This window comes from Aulonocara sp. 'chitande type north' Nkhata Bay, linkage group LG13 (genome assembly GCF_057382095.1).
Source record: "Aulonocara sp. 'chitande type north' Nkhata Bay isolate Kocher_YH1m ecotype deep benthic linkage group LG13, A_spYH_male_GT1.1, whole genome shotgun sequence".
Lineage (NCBI taxonomy): Eukaryota > Metazoa > Chordata > Actinopteri > Cichliformes > Cichlidae > Aulonocara > Aulonocara sp. 'chitande type north' Nkhata Bay.
The window spans coordinates 28465939-28484985 of record NC_141356.1 but is presented as its reverse complement, the minus strand read 5'-3'; the positions used below and the strand labels follow the sequence as shown (position 1 = coordinate 28484985).

Sequence of the window (19047 nt, the reverse complement as noted above, 5' to 3'; positions counted from 1 at the left end):
AGAGGTGGTGGAGTGTGTTTGATGGTGAACAACAGATGGTGCGACAGCACAAACATCTCCCCACTCACACGCTCTTGCTCGCCCAATCTGGAGCTTTTGATCGTTAAGTGTCGCCCTTTCTATCTCCCTCGGGAATTCACTGCGGTCATTGCCTGCACTGTTTACATTCCGCCTCACGCGGACTCGGACACTGCCTTATGTGAGCTACATGAGGCTCTCACACATCAACAAACACTTCACCGAGATGCCGCACTCATTGTTATGGGAGATTTTAACAGAGTGAATCTCAAACGGACATTTCACAACCTTCACCAGCACATCAACTGCCCCACCCGGGGCACGAGGACATTAGACCACTGCTACACCCCGTTCAAGAACTGTTACAAGGCTCAACCCCTGCCGGCATTTGGAAAATCGGACCATTCCGCCATCTTCCTCATACCTGCTTACAAACAAAGGCTAAAGCAGCAACCACCAATCAGGAGGGAGGTCGCTCGCTGGACGGACCAATCGGTGGCCGCGCTGCAGGACGCACTGGATGACGCAGACTGGGACATGTTTCGGCGCAGCTCTGATGACATCAACATGTTTACGGAAGCGGTTGTGGGATTTATCGGGAAACTAGCGGACGACACAGCAGAAAGAACTATCATCCGAACGTTTCCCAACCAGAAGCCGTGGGTGGATAAAAACATCCGCGACGCTCTGAGATCACGCACCGCTGCCTACAATGAAGGGCTTGTCTCCGGTAATATGGACCTATACAAGGCTGCGTCCTACAACGTGCGCAGCGCGGTCCGAAAGGCAAAGCAGAGCTACGGGGAAAAACTAGAGTCACAGCTACGACAGTGCGACTCTAGGAGCCTGTGGAAAGGACTGCGGACTGTAACGGACTATAAACGACCAGCTTCTTCAATGATGAATGCCGATGCTTCACTGGCTGATGAGCTGAACACGTTTTATGCTCGCTTCGACGCCGCAGCAATTAAAACAACAAACGGCTGCGCGCGCTCGGAGTGCACCAGTGAAGAAAATGCATTCGTCATCACAGAGCATGCCGTGAGGAACACCTTCAGGAGGGTGAACACCAGGAAGGCAGCAGGACCAGATGCAATCCCTGGCCGGGTCCTTAGAGCCTGCGCTGATCAACTAGCACCGGTGTTCACGGAGATCTTCAACCTCTCCCTGGCCCAAGCTGTGGTTCCCACGTGCTTCAAACAGTCCATTATTGTCCCTGTTCCAAAGAAACAACAGCCCGCTTGCCACAATGACTACCGTCCAGTAGCACTGACTTCAATTGTGATGAAGTGTTTTGAAAGACTGATGAGAGATCACATCACTTCTTCACTTCCTCCCACCATCGACTCACTTCAGTTTGCTTACCGGACTAATCGTTCCACAGACGATGCCATATCTCACCTGCTCCACACATCCCTGAGTCACCTGGACACTGGCAGAGGGAATTATGTTAGGATGCTGTTCGTGGACTACAGTTCAGCATTCAACACAATAATTCCCTCTAAGCTTTTCACCAAGTTGACGGATCTAGGACTCAGCTCATCACTGTGTCAGTGGATCCTCAACTTCCTCACAGACAGACCCCAATCAGTGAGGGTAGGAAAACAAGTCTCCCCCTCAATCTCACTCAGCACTGGAGTGCCTCAGGGCTGTGTTTTAAGCCCCCTGCTGTACTCACTGTACACTTATGACTGTGTAGCCACATCCGACACCACCTCCATTGTCAAGTTTGCTGACGACACTGCTGTTGTGGGCCTGATCTCCGACAACATCGAGACGGCCTACCTGGAGGAGATTAGGAACCTGGAGACCTGGTGCCAGGAGAATAACCTCCTCCTAAACGTCAGCAAGACTAAGGAGCTGATCGTGGACTTCACTACAAAGCAGGCGAGGAATTACAAACCCCTCATCATCAGTGGCACGCCAGTGGAGAGAGTGGACAGTTTCCGATACCTGGGTGTCCACATCACTCAGGACCTGTCATGGTCCTGTCACATCAATACCCTGGTTAAGAAAGCCCGTCAGCGTCTCTTCTTCCTCAGAAGACTTAGAGACTTCCATCTGCCACTGAAGGTGCTCAAGAACTTCTACTCCTGCACCATCGAGAGTGTCCTGACGTCAAACATCTGCACCTGGTTTGGGAACAGCACCAAGCAGGACAGACGAGATCTGCAAAGGGTGGTGCGCTCGGCAGAACGCATCATTCAATCAGAGCTCCCTGACCTGCTGTCCATCTACACCAAGCGGTGCAAGTCCAAAGCTAGGAAGATTATGATGGACCTCTCCCATCCCAACAATGGACTCTTCTCACTGTTGAGGTCTGGGAAGCGCTTCCGCTCCCTTAAGGCCAAAACAGAGAGAATGAGGAGGAGCTTCTTCCCCCAGGCTATTCGGGCCCTGAACCAGGTGTAGGACTGGACTCTCCCAAACACGTCACTATAAGACTGGACTCTCACACACGTCACCACACGCACCACCACACATTTCCTATAATCCTATAATTCCTATAATTTATAATCCTTATCTTTATAATCTCTTCTGCTATTTGCACATTCTTTACTGTAAATTCCTAAGTTAATTTGTAAATTTTTGTAGTAAATTGTAAATATTGTAAAACTTTTCTTCTGTCATTTAATGGTCGGGCATTGTACAGCTACAAGCATTTCACCCCCATGTCATACTGTGTATGGTTGTGTGTGTGTGACAAATAAAATTTGAATTTGAATTTGACATCGTGTCTGACCGGGGTCCTCAATTCATGTCCCGTGTGTGGAGGGAGTTCTGCACCTCATTGGGATCTAAGGTCAGTCTCTCCTCTGGTTATCATCCGCAGAGCAATGGCCAGTCCGAACGGGCGAACCAGGAGTTGGAGGCGGCCCTGCGCTGCGTCGTCTCTTCCAACCAGGCCGTCTGGAGCGAGGAACTGCCCTGGATCGAGTACGCCCACAACAGCATGACCTCCTCCGCCACGGGCCGGTCCCCTTTCGAAGCTTCTCTGGGGTTCCAGCCACCTCTTTTTCCCTCCATCGAAGGCGAACACTCTGTGCCATCCGTCCGGGCGCATCTGCGTAGGTGTCGTCGGGTGTGGAAGGCCACCCGGGCTGCGTTGTTACGCACCAAGGACCGCAACAAACGCTTCGCTGACCGCCGCCGGTCCTCCGCTCCCGCCTATACTGTTGGGCAGAAGGTATGGCTTTCCACACGCTTCGTTCCCATCCGGGCGGAATCCAGGAAGCTCTCTCCTGCCTATATCGGCCCGTTCGAGATCTCGGCTTTGGTTAACCCTGTGTCTGTTAAGCTCAAGCTGCCTCGCAACATGAAGATACACGATGTCTTCCATGTGTCTCAGGTTAAACCTCTCCGGTCCAGTCCTCTGTGCCCGCCTTCCAGGCCCCCTCCTCCCCCCCGGCTCGTGGACGGTCTGCCGGCTTACTCGATCACCCGTATCATGGATTCTCGGCGGCGGGGGCGTGGCTTCCAGTACCTGGTGGATTGGGAGGGCTATGGCTTGGAGGAGCGGTCCTGGGTCCCTCGGGCGGCCATCCTGGACCGGCGCATGCTGCGGGCGTTCCATCGTCTGCATCCGGATAAGCCTGGTGGGTCGCCGGGGGGCTCCCGTTGAGGGGGGGGTACTGTCATGGTCCCTGTGCCTCACCAGCTGATTCTGTATTAGGCAACATGTTTTCTCTCTCTCTCTCTCTCTCTCTCTCCTGCCGGGGCGATGCTCATTATGGGCTCCCGCCCCTGGCCCACGCACCTGCTGCCGATCGGGATAATCACAAGGCCGATTTAAGACAGCAGCACTGTGTCACTCGTCGCTGGATCGTTGAGTATCAGCGTCAGTCGCTCAGTAGATTGTAAATAAGGATCTGTGAGTTCGTTCCGTCTGTTCGCCTCTAACTATAATCTCTGTGTACAGATCTATCCCAGACCTTTCCCTGCCTGCCTGTCATCCCGTGGACGAGTGAGTGGATGGTGTTTCCCCAGTGTGGGGAGTGAAGAGAGAGAGCCTTTGGAGGACGTCAGATTCCCGTCTTTTCCCTCACATACCCCGGAACCCTGGACCCCCCCCTCCCCTCCCTCCAGCACTTTGTAAATAGCATCACCTGGTGTCGTTGTGTAAATAAAATCTGTAAATCCTGTAAGGAGTCCCGGTCTGCGCCTGAGTCCGTTAACTGAAACCTGACAGACAGATATGTTGATTTAGGTCATCTATGAATAATTTCTAATCAAAATTGAGATACCTTTTGCACAACACAGCTCTGTTGGCATTTAAGCTTCAGTAGCCAATGTTATTTTTCATATTGTATCAAATGAGTTCTGAAAATGCTGTTTATCCACTTGATTTCACTGAAGAGCTTTTTGTGTATATCGATCAAGAACCTTATGTGTAAAGTCAAGTGATGCACATGAATACGTGACTGGTTTTTCAGTATCAGGAGTCCTAATACATGAAAAAAAAATTACATTACATTAATGTACAATGTCAGTTAACTGTTGGCTCTAAGATGGCAGCATCCTTTTCTCTCTTTCTCTCTAAGTGACAGCAAGTTTTGAACAAGCTAAGCGAATATATGATGGCTGTTCTGAAGCACTTTGATCTTCAGAATAAACGGTTGAACGTAGGCTGTGTCAGAGTGAAATGGTATATAAGCACTCGACTGGCAGAGTCTGCACAGGCATGTGAATGCTAACCTGCAAGGAATGAAGGCATCCGAGTTCAGCACTGCTCACTTGAGCCATACTAGAAAGAAACTGTCACGCATCTCAGCACCATTTGAAATATGACTTGATTATCCTAGAATGTGATGTGGTTCAGATCTTGCAAGCATCTAAAAATCTTTGTCCATAAAGCTGTGCTATCAGAGTTTTTTTTCTCAATTTAATTAACATTTAGACTAAAAACTACGAACTTTCAGTAAGTTCTTAAAAATTACTTGCTTAGATCCAAAGATTTTCACAAACAAACGAGATGCTAGATGGGAAAGGGAATTCGAGCTGCATCAAACACTGAATCACTGCAATCAACAAGTAACAAAAGACTGACATTTTGACACAGAATAGGGGTCACCACCTCTGCCATTTAACGCTCACGCTCACAGACAGAGCCAATGATGCTGACCTGTTGTGCATACAAGTGAGATCTGAACTCGGAAAAGACTTTAAGCACCCGTCAACACACTGGTGATACTTTATGTGCCCAAAATGTAAAGACAACATGCTAAAATCAAGAAACAGATTGCAGAGACTAAGATATTAAAGTAAAAAAAAAAAAAACCCAAAAAGCTATGTTGAGATGAAGAGATGAAGATCATCTGATGACACCAAGGTTTTTTAAGTGTGCTGGAATGATTTAGAACAGCACCTTCCTTCGTGAAGGATAATTGAATCTGATCAGCAGGTTGATGCATATTTGATTGTGTGCTGCAGCGTGATGTTGCTTGCATTGATAGCAAGGTGACACTTGCACAGTAATGACAAAATAATGACATCCGTCAGCCCCGTTTTTCTTCTCACCTGGTTGTGCATTTACGGTGCAAAGTAAATATAGCTGCAGTCATGGCACTTGGTACAAGTAAGCATAAACCAAATTTTTAAAGGAAGATCATTTAAAATGCAGCTTTTCAAACAGTTTGACAAATATCACCAAACACACAAAGTTTTCCGTACACTTTGACACAAACTCTGTCTGCTAGCTTCATAAATACACAGTTGTTATATTTTCCAGGGAGAGAAAAAAAGATGCAAGAAAGTTTGAGAGATTTTCATAGGTACGGACTGCTCAATTATGCCCTTAGTGATGGCTTAATACATTTTTAGTTTTTAGATCCGATGGATCTATGTGCAGCGTGTTGTTGAATTATGTTTCTGTAAAACATCTTGCATAACAAATGAAGTATACTAACTGTGGCGGGATGTGGTCTGCGGTTCCGCTGCAGAGGGGTGGTGCAAGCTGAGCCCAATATACTAATCATGCTCTCCTTACTTCAGTGATGCCGAGACCACGAGCTAGGCAGTGTGTGTGTGTGTGTGTGTGTGGGGGGGGGATTATTTGAGCAGCTTTGAGAGCAAATCATCAGAAGTTTCACTGGCAATACTAAATGCTCTGACTACACTAACATTGTTATTTAAATACTATATCAGGCAGTTTGACGTACTGTTGTAAGGTTTACAGTAATGGTGCAGGGCAGGCTGTGGCGTTCAATGTTAGATTACATCAAGGCTAGAAAACATCCGCTTATGTTTAAAGTGATGATGCTGAATAGATTCACTTACTGAATTCCACTTTTCATACTACCTTATGTCTAGAGGTTAGAAATCAGCCATGATAGCTTGTGAAACATCTGCTCACATTTTGTTGATTTCAGTTAAATCCAAAAACAGGAGTGAGTATCGGGGAAGCAGCTGACGTGATACAAATTGTGATTGAGTAAGCTGATTGCTTACTGGTTTCTGAAGTCAGGCTTTAAAGGTAAATGACTGCATTTTACCTGCTGTCATACTGTCTCTTACTGTTTTTGGAGCCAGAAGTGAACTACAAATAAAGAAACTGCAATTTTCAGTGCCAACTCTGATGACAAGTCCAATTTTTATTTCTTTATAAAAAGTATGATTAATAGATCATTTTTAGAACTTTGCTTACACTGAAATGTCTGTTTATGGCCACGATAGAAGACTAACATTCAATATCATAATTTTTAAGAAAATGTTGACAGATTACAGGCCTTCTTATTACTCTCTGGTCTAAACCCAAAATAAAATGCTAAAATCAGTTTAAAATTATATGCAGTATCTCCCACTTTATCTGTAATGTTTTGTAAATGAAATATTTGAACAATTACTGTTACTGAAATTACTGCACCACAAAATAAGAGTTTAAAAATGAAGAAATGGAAGATCCTACAGTTTTAGTGTTTACATTGTGTCACGGTCCGGGGCAGCGGCCGTGTGGAGAGCGGAAGGAGGACTCAAAACGCAGCACTTATTCAGGTGTGAGGGTGATTTATTGATAATATCCAATATAAAGTGGGGATGGTAAAACAGAACTAAGGATGAACTAACTGGGAGAAACTACACAAAGAAATAGCAAACCTGAGCATGAAGGGAGAACAGCAGGGAGAGCACGCAGGGGATTACACCAGGTATGAACACAGGCGACGCGACGAGGAGCAGAGGAAATCACACACTATAAGTACACAGAGAGACACTGGGAAATCACACACAGGTGGGGGAAACAGCTGGACCTGATTAACCTGACGAGACAGGGGAACACTAACACCAGGGACCAACAGAGGGAGCACAAACCCAGAACCCAGTGTCTAAAATCCCAAACACAAACCATCCCAAAACAGCCATGAATAATAATGAAAGTAATAACAATAAAGAACATAAACATAAAGTCACTGAGTCATGGTCGCAGGACCATGACACATTGTGAGGAAGCAAAATGAAATAAAATATTATCTTTTACTATACAGGAGAAATATCCTTGTGAAAATCAATCTATGTTTGTAGTAGTTGCAAATAATCTTCTCATGACCTCTGACAGTAAATTCAGCTTAAATTATATACCTATAGACTCCATTTATTACTTCTAGGCTGACTTATTGTAATTTATTATTATCAGGATGTCCTAAAAACTCCCCAAAAAGCCATCAGCTGTTCCAAAATGCTGCAGTGAGAGTACAGACAGGAACTAAACGGAGAGCCAAATCAATGACGGAACCAATGAAGAGAAGCTATATTGAATTCTCTTCATTGGCTCCTTGTTAAACACAGAATTTAATTTAAAATCCTCTCCCTCACATAGAATATCTTAAATAATCATTCCCCATCTTATCTTAAAGAAATTATCGTACAGTAGCACCCCAAGAGACCACTTAACTCTTGAACTGCAGACTTACTTACTCCTACTCCTAAGACTCTTAGGGTACTTAAAAGTAGAATGGTAGGCAGAGCCTTCTGCTTCCAGGCACCTCTCCTGTGAACCAGCTCCCAGTTTGGATTCAATTGAAGTTGTGGAAAAATACATGTAGAATTTATTTAGAATCTCCATCTAAAAGATGATGAAAACTAAAAACTGAGGAAACAGCTTTGCACCAGGCTTTCCCCCATTTCAGGAGCACCCCTGTCAATATACCTACTATGGCCTGCTCAATAAACAACCTAATATAAAATGACTCGAGAGGCGCTAAAACTCATGTCTGCATAGTCAGAAGCACCTCCCAATTCAGGAAATTAAATACTGAGCACAAAATTAGCTTACAGCAGAGCTCAATCCAGCATTCAAAAGACAATAATAAAGAAACAGTGGGAAAACAAATTTAATTTCATTAAGAGAGTGGGCCTGCTTTACATTTGCTTACAATCAAAACGTCCTTCAAACATCAGACAAAACTCCCCCTGACATCCCCCAGGACCACGACGATAAAAAGAGTCCTAAAGGACCGGGACCTGGTTTGGGATTTGCTGGATTCAAACTAGACTGGAGCCGAGGAGAGGTAAGAAATAAATAAACTACAAACAACAGATCAAAAACAAATCCTAAAACTATTATTTAGTTTAGCTGCAACACAGCAAGGTTACAAGAACTGAGTGTTGTGTTGAGAAGTCTCAGGCTTCCCTTTGATGAGGTTAAACAACAATAACCTGAACTGTGGATTATTTGGGATTCTTTTTATATTTAGAATGAGAACAAATGATCCAGTTGACAGCCCAATTAAGGTTTTTTAAATCAAAATTAACATAGCACTATGATGCTGTGATGCCTAGGAACTATAAAAAGGACTAATGCACATTATACCATAGATTTATAAATATCAATATAACCCAAACAGCTGATAATGTTTGTCCTGAAAACTCCCAGTAACCTACTTGCAGAAACTCACACGTAGATAATAAGTGCATGGAAGCTGAAGCAAAGATAATGAGCGGCTTTTAAAAAAAAAAATATTGCTACATATAGCAAGCCAGAATCACTCAGGTGGAACTGGAACCAATGTACTGCTAAAAGCTATTAAGTAATGGACAAGAGGTGATCAGAAAAACACTCGAGCTGGATAATATTTCCTTGTTTCAGCTGGATAGCTGTGCATACGATTATTGAGTTGAATTGTTGCAGGCTCTGTGTGGTAATTAGTTAGTTAGTTCAAACAGTTTCTACTGTTGTTATAGTAAAAAAAATAGTATGGAGGACTGCTTCTTTTTTTTAAAAGAGCTTGTGATCAATTATTCTTAAACAAAAAAGACATAAATGTCAAATAGTCCTGTAAAATTTAACATGCATGTTTAAATTCTTGTTTGAACTTTCGCCAAGCATTTACTGATTAGAGCATCACACAGGAGATAGTACTGTTTCACAGGACATTTGCTGCTCTACTTTTTATATAACAGTATGATTTATTATACAAGTACACAGATTTGTGTGGTTCAAGTTAATGTATAAAATATGCTGATTGATTTTCCAAAGAAGGTTATCTCTTTAGTCAGCAAGTCAGATCTGAGATGTTGGCGCGCGCGCGCGCGCACACACACACACGCACACACACACACACGCACACACACACGCACACACACACGCACACACACACACACACACACACACACACACACACATATTTATACAGCACTTTTATTCTTTGTCTAACATTTACACACACACACACACACACACACACACACACACACACACACACACACACACACACATATTTATACAGCACTTTTATTCTTTGTCTAACATTTACACACACACACACTGCAGTGGATCAGCATCAAGGGAAATTTGGGTTTCAGCATCTTGCCCAAGGATCCTTCAACATGCATTCTACAGGATCCGGGGATTGAATCACCGACCTTCCGATTAGTAGACGACCCACTCTACCTCCCACGGCCACCCCTGCAGCTGCCTGTGGGTGTCTTCCACAGCAGCAGATGTGCATGCCTACTTCAAAGATCTCTCCTCTCAATGCAGTCATAATAAGTTTACATATAAGTTTATCATTAAAGGCAAAAAAAGGGCCCGCATCTGCTTCTGATATACGTTGCTGGCGGATGGCAAATAATATACCCGCTGCCCTTTATAGGGCACATTGCCAAAAAAATGAAAACAAGTAGAGTGCGTTTAAAAGAAAATCTAATCTCTAAAAATGTGTTTTCAGCAGACATTTAAAAACAGACTATTGATTTTGTTGACCTAATGAGTGAGGAAGTGCCATTCCAAAGTTTATGCACTAAATGTTAAAAAGCTTCATCATTTGTGGATTTAAAGAAAAAGCGTGGACCAGTTAAGACCAGGGTTGGACTGGGACAAAAATCGGCCTGGGCATTTTGACTAGAGACCCACCAGGTATTACAGGAAAAGCCATAAAGCCTTTGAATGAAAACAGACACTGTTGTGACAGTGATGTACACTGTCTTGTTGGTATATGTATGATTTCTATACATTTTACATCAGATAAAAACTTTGGTTGTCAGATTCAGATAATTATTTATTAAAAGCTAGACATTTTAAATGAGAATAAGAAAGAAAAGTATTTCTTTGTGCCCCCCTTTCCCTGTTAATGCACTACCTGGCCCCTGGGAAAACTTTGCTAGACCCGCCCCTGCACAGTTACCAGCTTTCAGCTACTACAGTTCATAACTTCCCTTCAACTCATTCATGTCACCTAAAAGGTAAACCTGTTTCTCCATCACCTGTTCAGCTCTGATGATTCAGTAAGGACATCTCCTGGTTTCATCTTCATGTTTCCCTCTCACCAGATAACCAAACCGATATCAAGACCAGCAGCTTTTACAGCTGTGGCTCCAGCAAACATCAGCTGATAGTAGAAATTAATATTAAATAAATTCTAACAACAGCTGATCAAGCTTAAATGTGCTGCTGTTGTTTAGCGCGACATCCGCTGGTTTCCTCTTTCTGGCGCAAAGTGGGAGACAAACAAACAAGACAGCAATCCCGATCAGCTGATCATTGATCAGTTTCATGATTGAAGTAGCAACAGGCGAGAGAGGGGCAGAGAATGAGAGAAGAAGAGCCAGCTGACAGCGTAACGACACAATAACTTTCTCTGAAGGAGGGACCATTCCATTTTTTTTAAGGAGCAGTTGGCAACTCTACTAACTAACCTTATGAATAAAATAAAGTTCACTATCAGTAACATCATAGCACCCACCCAGCTGTATAGAAACTCAGTCATGTTGGCTACTATGCAGTACGAGTTATTGTAACTTACTGTAAAAAATCAGCACAGCGAAAATAAACTCCACCTAAACTTGGTTTATATCTGACCCAGATAGACTGCAGGTCATAACTTCTTACCTGATGTTCAGTTCACCTGACACTCGGACTGCCGCCTCGGGTCTCTCCTCCTCCTGCCTCCCCTTTCCCTCATCCACCTGCTGGCCTCTGTGAAAGCTCCGCCATAGAAACCACCACCAAACAACTGAGTTATTTTTACACATCGGTCAGCATCGGGCCCGCCCACCGATGGCCAGTCCAGCTATGGTAAAAACCAACTGAAGTTTGCAATGAAATAAAGAGACAATTAAAGTGTGATTAACTGGCTGTAGTTACTGTACCTACTCTACACTTACTTGATGCTTTGTTAGGAAGACCTTGGTAGTTTTGGAGTTTTAGAGAACGGTCTTATTTCTTCATTGAATACATTTAACAAGGTGATGGAAACATTTCTCAGAGATTTTGGTCATGACATGGTTACATTACAGTTATTGCAGATTCTTTGGCCTCACATCCATGCTGTGAAGAGCTCCTTCCATCATATACCTAAGGCAGTGTTTCCCAACCACTGTGGAGTGGAACATAGGTGTTCTGTGAGAAATGATCAGGTGTGCCTCGGAAGATTATCTGGTTCCACCTGATTGGTACTCTGAGCAATTGACTTTGTGCACGTTAGCATATGCTACTTCCGGTGCGGAAACTCCTGTGGGGAACTTTGTTTCCGGTGTCCTATTCACGCCCTGTTTATGGTCCAAAACAAGTTAAGCAAATGAATGAATCAAGCGGCAATTTACATTTCTATAGATGTCTTGGGCATTTACCCAATATATCTGTAAATGATGTTCATCAACTTGTCGATATTTTTTCCCCCGCGCCTCAGAGCAAAAGAGAAAAGGGATTCAAATATTATATTTCTCAGCTGTCCCTCGTTTATCGCGGGTGTTATGTTCTAAAAATAACCAGCGATAGGTGAAATCAAGTAGCCAATTAAATTTTTTGATGGTGCAAAACGTTTCGTGGACATCGTGGACATACAGTACTGCACTTCAGAGTCACACTGCTAGCGATCGATGCAGCGATTCTGTACTGTACATGAGAGACGTCACGGAGGAGATCGTCAGCAGCGATCAGGACGCAGGACACAATGTGACGTAAAAAAAACGTGCAAACTTGCACTAAAAAAATCTGTGAAACAGCGAGGTGAAAGGTGAACCGCGTTATTAGCGAGGGACCACTGTAATTTTGAAGGTAAGTCACAACATACCCTTCGTAAATACTAATGTATAGAAACCCTTACCAACAATCATTCATTTTTTGTGTGGCTTTTTTCACGGTTTGTTAACATGCTGTGTGGGTGTGTACTTGACTAGCTGATATCGACATAACGGAGGAAACATCTGGTTTGACTATTCTTCACCTGTAGTTTGAATGCTGAACATTTGCCTGTTTAAATCATAAGACCAGTCAGTATACAGAGATGTGCTTCTGAATGTGGACGATGTGTCTTCTGCTGCAGTGATGCAGTTCTGTGTTGCTTGTGTTGAGTGATGTAAACAACTGATCGATCTAAACTCTTTAAACGTCAAAATTGATCATTAGATTTTTTATGACACAACAGTGGTGAGTGTTCCCACCTTCTGCTCTTTGTAACTTAACGCGATCTTTCCGTTTTCGAGTTTTGGACATGATTTTGGAGTATATTTTCGCAGTAGCGATTGACCGCAAAGTAAAGCTACCGGAAATGTACAACCCCACATCCGGTCTCAAACCAGGAAGCTAGCATTTTCTCGTGCACAGGGTCAATTAGCGTGAGTAACATGCAGAACAATTACATTCTCTTCCACTAGAGGGCAGTACAACTGCCTGCTCTAATTAAATGGGTTGCCAACTGCCAGTAAAACAGAAGAAGGCAAAGAAGAAAGAACATCGTGTAAAAGCAATAGAAAAATATTTGAAAAGAAAATTAGTCAATCTGACCTGGTTCCTGGAGAAATTCCGACCCATATTAAGACCCTAGCGTGAGTAGTGGTCAGAAGAAGAAAAAACGTGTACTGTGGACAAACTGAGCCAATTCTGCTATACCTGATGTGCAGGTAAAAATGATCAATATGCTTTTTGTGATATTTTTGTTTTGTGTGCCGTGTGATTTTTCTAATGTGAAATATGGTTTTCACATTAGAAAACCATATTTCAGTGAAACACTGCCCTAAGGTGCTCTGTTGGATTGAGCTCGGGTGACTGTGGAGGCCATTTGAGTACAGTGAGCTCACTGTCATGTTTAAGAAACCAGTTTGAGTGGGATTTGAGCTTTGTGGCAATGTACTTTATCCTGCTGGAAGCAGCCATTAAAAGATGGGTATACTGAGGTCATAACAATGCTCAAGAAGGCTGTGGTGTTTAAACTACACTCATAAGGGGACCAAAGCGAGTCACGATAATATCCCTCACACAAGTACAACACCAGTAGCCTGATCCAGTGATTCAAGACAGGATCATGTTGTTTCATGTTGCTCATGCTAAATTCTCACCATACGAATGTTGCAGCAGAAATTATGACTCATCAGAGCAGGCCACATTTTTCCAGTCTTCTATTGTCTAATCTAGATGAGCCTGTGTGAATCACAGCCTCAGTTTCCCATTCTTTGTTGACAGGAGTGGCGTCCAGTGTGGAATTTGGCTGCTGTAGCCCAGCACCAGAATTCAAGGTTTGAGATCTTATGTGTTTAGTGATCCAGTTTGGTATACCTTAGTTCTAAAGAATGGTTATTCGAGTTTATGTTACCTTTCTATCATCTCAAGGCAGTTTGGTCATTTTCCTCTGACGTCTGAATGAATAACGCAACCAGAGGGATGGTTTTCTGCCCAGTAGATCAGCAGTTTCTGAAATATTCAAACCAGTCCTTCTGGCAAAAACAACCATGTGTCACATTCAAAGCCACTTAAATTACCCTTCTTCCCCATTCTGATGCTCAGTTTGAACTTCAGTAGGTCGTCTTGACCGTGTCAACATGAGGAGGAGCGCACTGAGTTGCTGCCATATGTCTGCCTCATTGTATTGTTGTGTTAACAAGAAGTTGAGCAGGGTAAGTAGCCCTAATGCAGGGGTGTCAAATTCAAATACACAGTGGGCCAAAATTCAAAACTGGAACAAAGTTGCGGGCTAACGTTAATATTTATTGAAATATATTTATTCCTCCAGATATGAGAATGAATCTTTTCTTATGGACTCAAACATGTTTCGCTGAAAAACTGAATATGGAACAAGCAAAGCTTAATACTAAAAAAAATATATATATATATATATTAGCTGGATAATACCAGTAGGCCAACTCTAATAATAATTTGGTATGGCTTCACGGGCCAAATGTAATTAGGCTGCAGGCCAAATTTGGCCCGTGGGCCAGAGTTTGACACCTATGCCCTAATGTTTCTGATGATCTAATGACAATTGCCCGCCCATTATTAGTTGGAATTTTAGCTAATGTTTCAGTGCCTATGGGGTAAAATGTTGGCATGGGAAGGGGAGAGCCTTGAACACAAAGTGTACACACTGTGTCCAAGGTTTAAAAGCATAATAATGTTGCAAACATTTTAGCAAAAAGCTTCTTGTAGTTACACATCCATCACATACAGAGCAGATTTATTAGTGGTTTCTCTTTACTTTTTACTCCAAGTTCAGTCTCTGCCAACTCTCTGAGGGAAATATCTGGTGCTTTAGTTGCTTAATGTTATGCTCGCCAGGTGGTCGCTAACATCGTCAGTGAACAGTGAAGTTAATACAGGCAGCAATTTGATGAATCAAAATTTGTACTTACAGCAGCAGGAAAGAAATGCTAAAGAGGATTACACTGAAAGACCCTCTACGAAAAGGAAGACTAAAGTTTTAAATTGAGTACCTACTGTACAATGTGTGCCTGAATCCATTACAGCAGCAAGGCCATTTACTATGAGAACAAATACTTTCAGCTCTAACAAAAATTCCACTGGATTCCTTTTCCCTTATAGGAATAAAAAATGCAACAGTAAATGCTGATTTTATGATTTTTTTTCTCTTTACTTCTGTCTATGGAAGAGATTCTCCAGGCAGGGGTGACACCTTTGTTGTCACTTCCTGCTGTTCATAGCAGGTAAAACTGCAGCAAGAGAAAACAGCACACAGTGCAGGAAACAAAGAAAGAGAAGCTGCGATGATTTAAAAGATTTGCGCTGTGCTTCCTCATCTAACACTGACAGTTATAATGAGAACCTGTCATCTCTGGCTTTGAAACTCATGGCCATACTGATTAAACACACACGGACCCCTCCAATGTCCTTAATTGCTCTGTTCGGCAAAGAAATGCAAATTTTGCTCATAAACAAAATGACTAATTTGTTTCCTAAATGACTTCCTGCTCTTGAAGTATTTACTAAAACATTGATTACATCAGCAACCAGGTATTGTTAGTAAACCAGTACTATAAAGCACATATTTTTGTAATCTGAGCTTTAAAAAGCAAATGATAACCCTGCTTATTTCACTTAACATGTTTAATATGAAACTGTTGAACATTAGACTGTGAATAGCTGGCCTGTCTGATTTCTGGAATCGTAACTTATCCACTCATGTATCATTTTCAAAGTGTCTGTTCACTCCATTGTGAGACTAAAAGCATAAAAGGGGAAGTAGACTCTGCACAAGGGTGGAAAGCTGTTTTCTGAAAGCATCTACAAAATTCTCTTGGACAGCATTTCCAGTGGCCCATTTCAAAATGTCATCCACTGTCTGGGGAGTGGGTGTTGCATTAAGGATAATGAAGATGGCAAGAGGGTGAATGCTGTCTTCCTCACTGAAATACCATACAAATTGTTAGATTGATAAATGCTGCCTAAAATGACAGGTAATGTGGCACACCTTCAGCCTTTCAAGCTGGAGTGCAATTCTGCAGTGCGCAGCTGCATCTATGCGGGGGCCCTTTTCCTTGTTACCAAAAAAAAGTCTAAAAATAGCTAGTGGGAACCCTGAGATGAGGCATAGAACACAAGCCTGCACAAAGACAGCTTTCAAAGTTGAAATAGATCAAAGTGCAAGCGGAAAAAGAGCAGGTTATTTTAGTGACTGTGACAATCGAGCTTCAGTAGAGCATAACTAAGACTCCCACACTGACACAAAGAAGGAGGTTCTCAAATGTGTGGTAGCAGCCCGATAAGAAATTTCACAATTAAAAAAAACAGAGCTACAGGTCAGTCTGACTTCTCTTTGCTAAATAGTAAAACTGCCCCTGCTGCTAAACCATTGAGAAAATACACCAGCAACAAAGCAGTCCAATAATGGAATTTCGCAGACAATAGGTCTGCAAAACTTGCAAGTTACGCAAATGCACGGTGTGAAATAATTTATTTTTACTCGATGTATCTTCAAAGAAATCAAAAGGTTACCGATTTTCCAAAATTAACCTCGCTTTCCTGGACTGATTGACGGTTTCTCCTCCTCATTGATGCTTCCACATCAGCAGAGGCGCGACTGCGATTAGTGAACATCACAGAGGGGGGGAATGCGCTTCTAGTTATTGATCGCTCTTGATTTGGATTTTTCTCATACTTCAAGTAATATTTGCGCTGATATTATGGAGAGGTGGGAAAAGTTGCTCGAAGTGTGCTTTTGCTTTATGATTTTTGCAAGTTGTTAAGATGAATGGAGAGAGAGAGAAATGAATGCATTTAAAGGTACGACTCACCAAGCGAGTTCCCAATGAGTGAAACGAAGAATACAATAATGTAAGCCACAATGAGAACCCATTCATACTGCTTGGGGTGTAAATACTCTCTCCAAATGTATCTCAGAAGTTCCTCGTCGTCATCCAAGGTGGGATGCACATGTAACTCCGTGCTGTTGGGTAGATGTCCAGAAGATAAGCACTCCTCGCAGTCCACGTTCCCAGTGATGCCAGACATGCTTCCAGGTGTTTTGTGTGCCCGATGAACTGCAGCTGTTGCTTGTGCGTCTGCAGTGACCGCAGGTTGTTTGAGCACACTGCAAACGCGATTCTAAATGCGCTCCGCACGGACCACTCGTCAGAATGACGCTGGTCTCCCTTCTGTCTCCATTCAAAGCCACTGCAGGGTCAAACACCAACACAGCAGATTGCAGCGAGCAACGAGCTCTGAGCTGCAACCCGAATGCCCACTCGCGTAAAAATAGAGAGAAACGGGGTGTTCGAGCATTTCTGCGGGGAGGGGTGCATGAACAAGGTTTGGAAATGAATGGGGTGATTTAAAATGCATCAGCTTAATCTGCCTTTAATTCTGTGCGAAATTCAATTACAAGCATATAAAGGAGGGCACATTGGACGGACGGCTTGAGACCAATTCACGGACACGGTTAACCCCCTTAATCCAACAGTGCACTTGTTTTAAACTAATTGGTTTAACTGGGTCCTGTAGTGCTTGAGCAAATTGTTGTGACTGTGTGAAGGTAATGACTGAATGGTGGGACAAGCCTCAGACTGTGTACCAATTTATTGGGGACATGTTTTCGAATTTTATTTAAAAAACAAAACGAAACAATGACAACAATATAAACTGCTGTTTTTATGTCATTAAGACTCCTTTTTTGTATTTATTTAGTCTTATTTCTCTTTGTCATAAGCTGTGAACAGCTCTGGTGTAAACAAATCATAAATCTGAACATCATTTCAGCATCTTGTTTTTTGGGGGCATATACTGCATACTGTCGCTGGGTTTGTTTAGGCAGCTCTTCTGAGCAAAATATGGTGTTATGATGACGGTATGGAAATCATGATTCCATTCAAAATGAATAGACCAGATTAAATCTGCAAGGCAGTCAAAGCACAACTGCACGGACTCCTGCTGAGAAGTTAAAAATGAATTAAATGGTACATTTGAATTAATGATGTGAATCTCATGGTGGAGCAGTGCTTAACAAGGCTGCCTTACAGGAAGCTTCAGTACCCTTGATAACATAAGACATATACATCAAGTGAGGGTCCTTTAAAAAGCCTCTGCATGAATCCTCTTCCTCATGGCTTATGTTGACATCATAATATATTTGAATTCAGGATTAGGTTTTGTAAATTGTGCTTTATGTATCTATATGTGCATGCACGTATACATTGTACTGGGCTACTGTGCCTGTGAAGCAAACTGTCCCAAGGGGGCATTGCTACACCACTCTACCCACTACTGAGTTCTGGTTGGCTCCTTGTATGATCTCCCTTTCCCTATTTTGTTTCCCTGTCAGAGTGATCTGTTTTTTTCTTGCAGTTTAAAATCTAATCTAAGATTAATTTAAACTTAGCTTTAAGTGTGTGTGAATATAACGGTTATCTGTCTGTCCGTTAGCCACGTAAACTGTCAGCCTGTCCATTTTATATTCTTCTCAGCCAGTGTCAGCTGAGAGTCTCGGTGGATAAGCGGTTGTGAAAATTGTTCAGCCATCCACTGTAGTATGAAATCATTAGTGTCTAGTTATTTTACAGTTTTTTCTGATTGCTTAAGCACATTTTTTGTAACTATTGGCTAATTTTGCAAAACTCTTCACACAAATAAGAAAACCTGTCACCCAATAATCAAAACATTGTAGTTCTCTTGCAAAAGCGAACACAGCTAGATTAACTCTTCACACCATCGTAAAAATGGTGTTTCCGTATCAAACAGTACACACAAGCCATCATCTACTAAGCACACAATGCGCCAACTGCACACTGATGGTATGAATACAAAACACATCTGGCTTTTGCTTTCTCTGTGCACAAGGTAGGCTATGTCAGTTTGAGCTCATACTTCTGTCATAG

At 42.7% G+C, this 19047-nt stretch overlaps 2 protein-coding genes across 2 annotated transcripts in view; one reads left to right on the top strand and one right to left on the bottom strand.

Moving 5' to 3' along the window:
• hcrtr2 (hypocretin (orexin) receptor 2) overlaps positions 1–17351 on the bottom strand; it is a 36179-nt gene extending 18828 nt beyond the window's left edge. The window contains exon 1 of the mRNA XM_086258124.1: positions 16972–17351. Within this exon, the coding sequence (XP_086114250.1) occupies positions 16972–17188 (217 nt within the window). The 5' untranslated portion in view covers positions 17189–17351. The remainder of the gene's footprint in view (positions 1–16971) is intronic.
• LOC147316323 (uncharacterized) lies at positions 2777–3848 on the top strand. Its single transcript, XM_086260152.1, has 3 exons — positions 2777–3205; positions 3368–3614; positions 3802–3848. Exons 1-3 carry the CDS (start codon positions 2777–2779, stop codon positions 3846–3848), a joined length of 723 nt encoding a protein of 240 aa, XP_086116278.1.
• Positions 17352–19047: the final 1696 nt, after the last annotated feature.

Excerpts from the sequence above, each read along its gene's own strand:
- LOC147316323 (XM_086260152.1), top strand. The coding sequence starts at position 2,777 with ATGTCCCGTGTGTGGAGGGAGTTCTGCACCTCATTGGGATCTAAGGTC. Across the intron at positions 3,206-3,367 it reads CCTATACTGTTGGGCAGAAG|GTTAAACCTCTCCGGTCCAG; the intron begins GTATGGCTTTCC and ends CATGTGTCTCAG. Across the intron at positions 3,615-3,801 it reads TCTGCATCCGGATAAGCCTG|GCCGATTTAAGACAGCAGCA; the intron begins GTGGGTCGCCGG and ends GATAATCACAAG.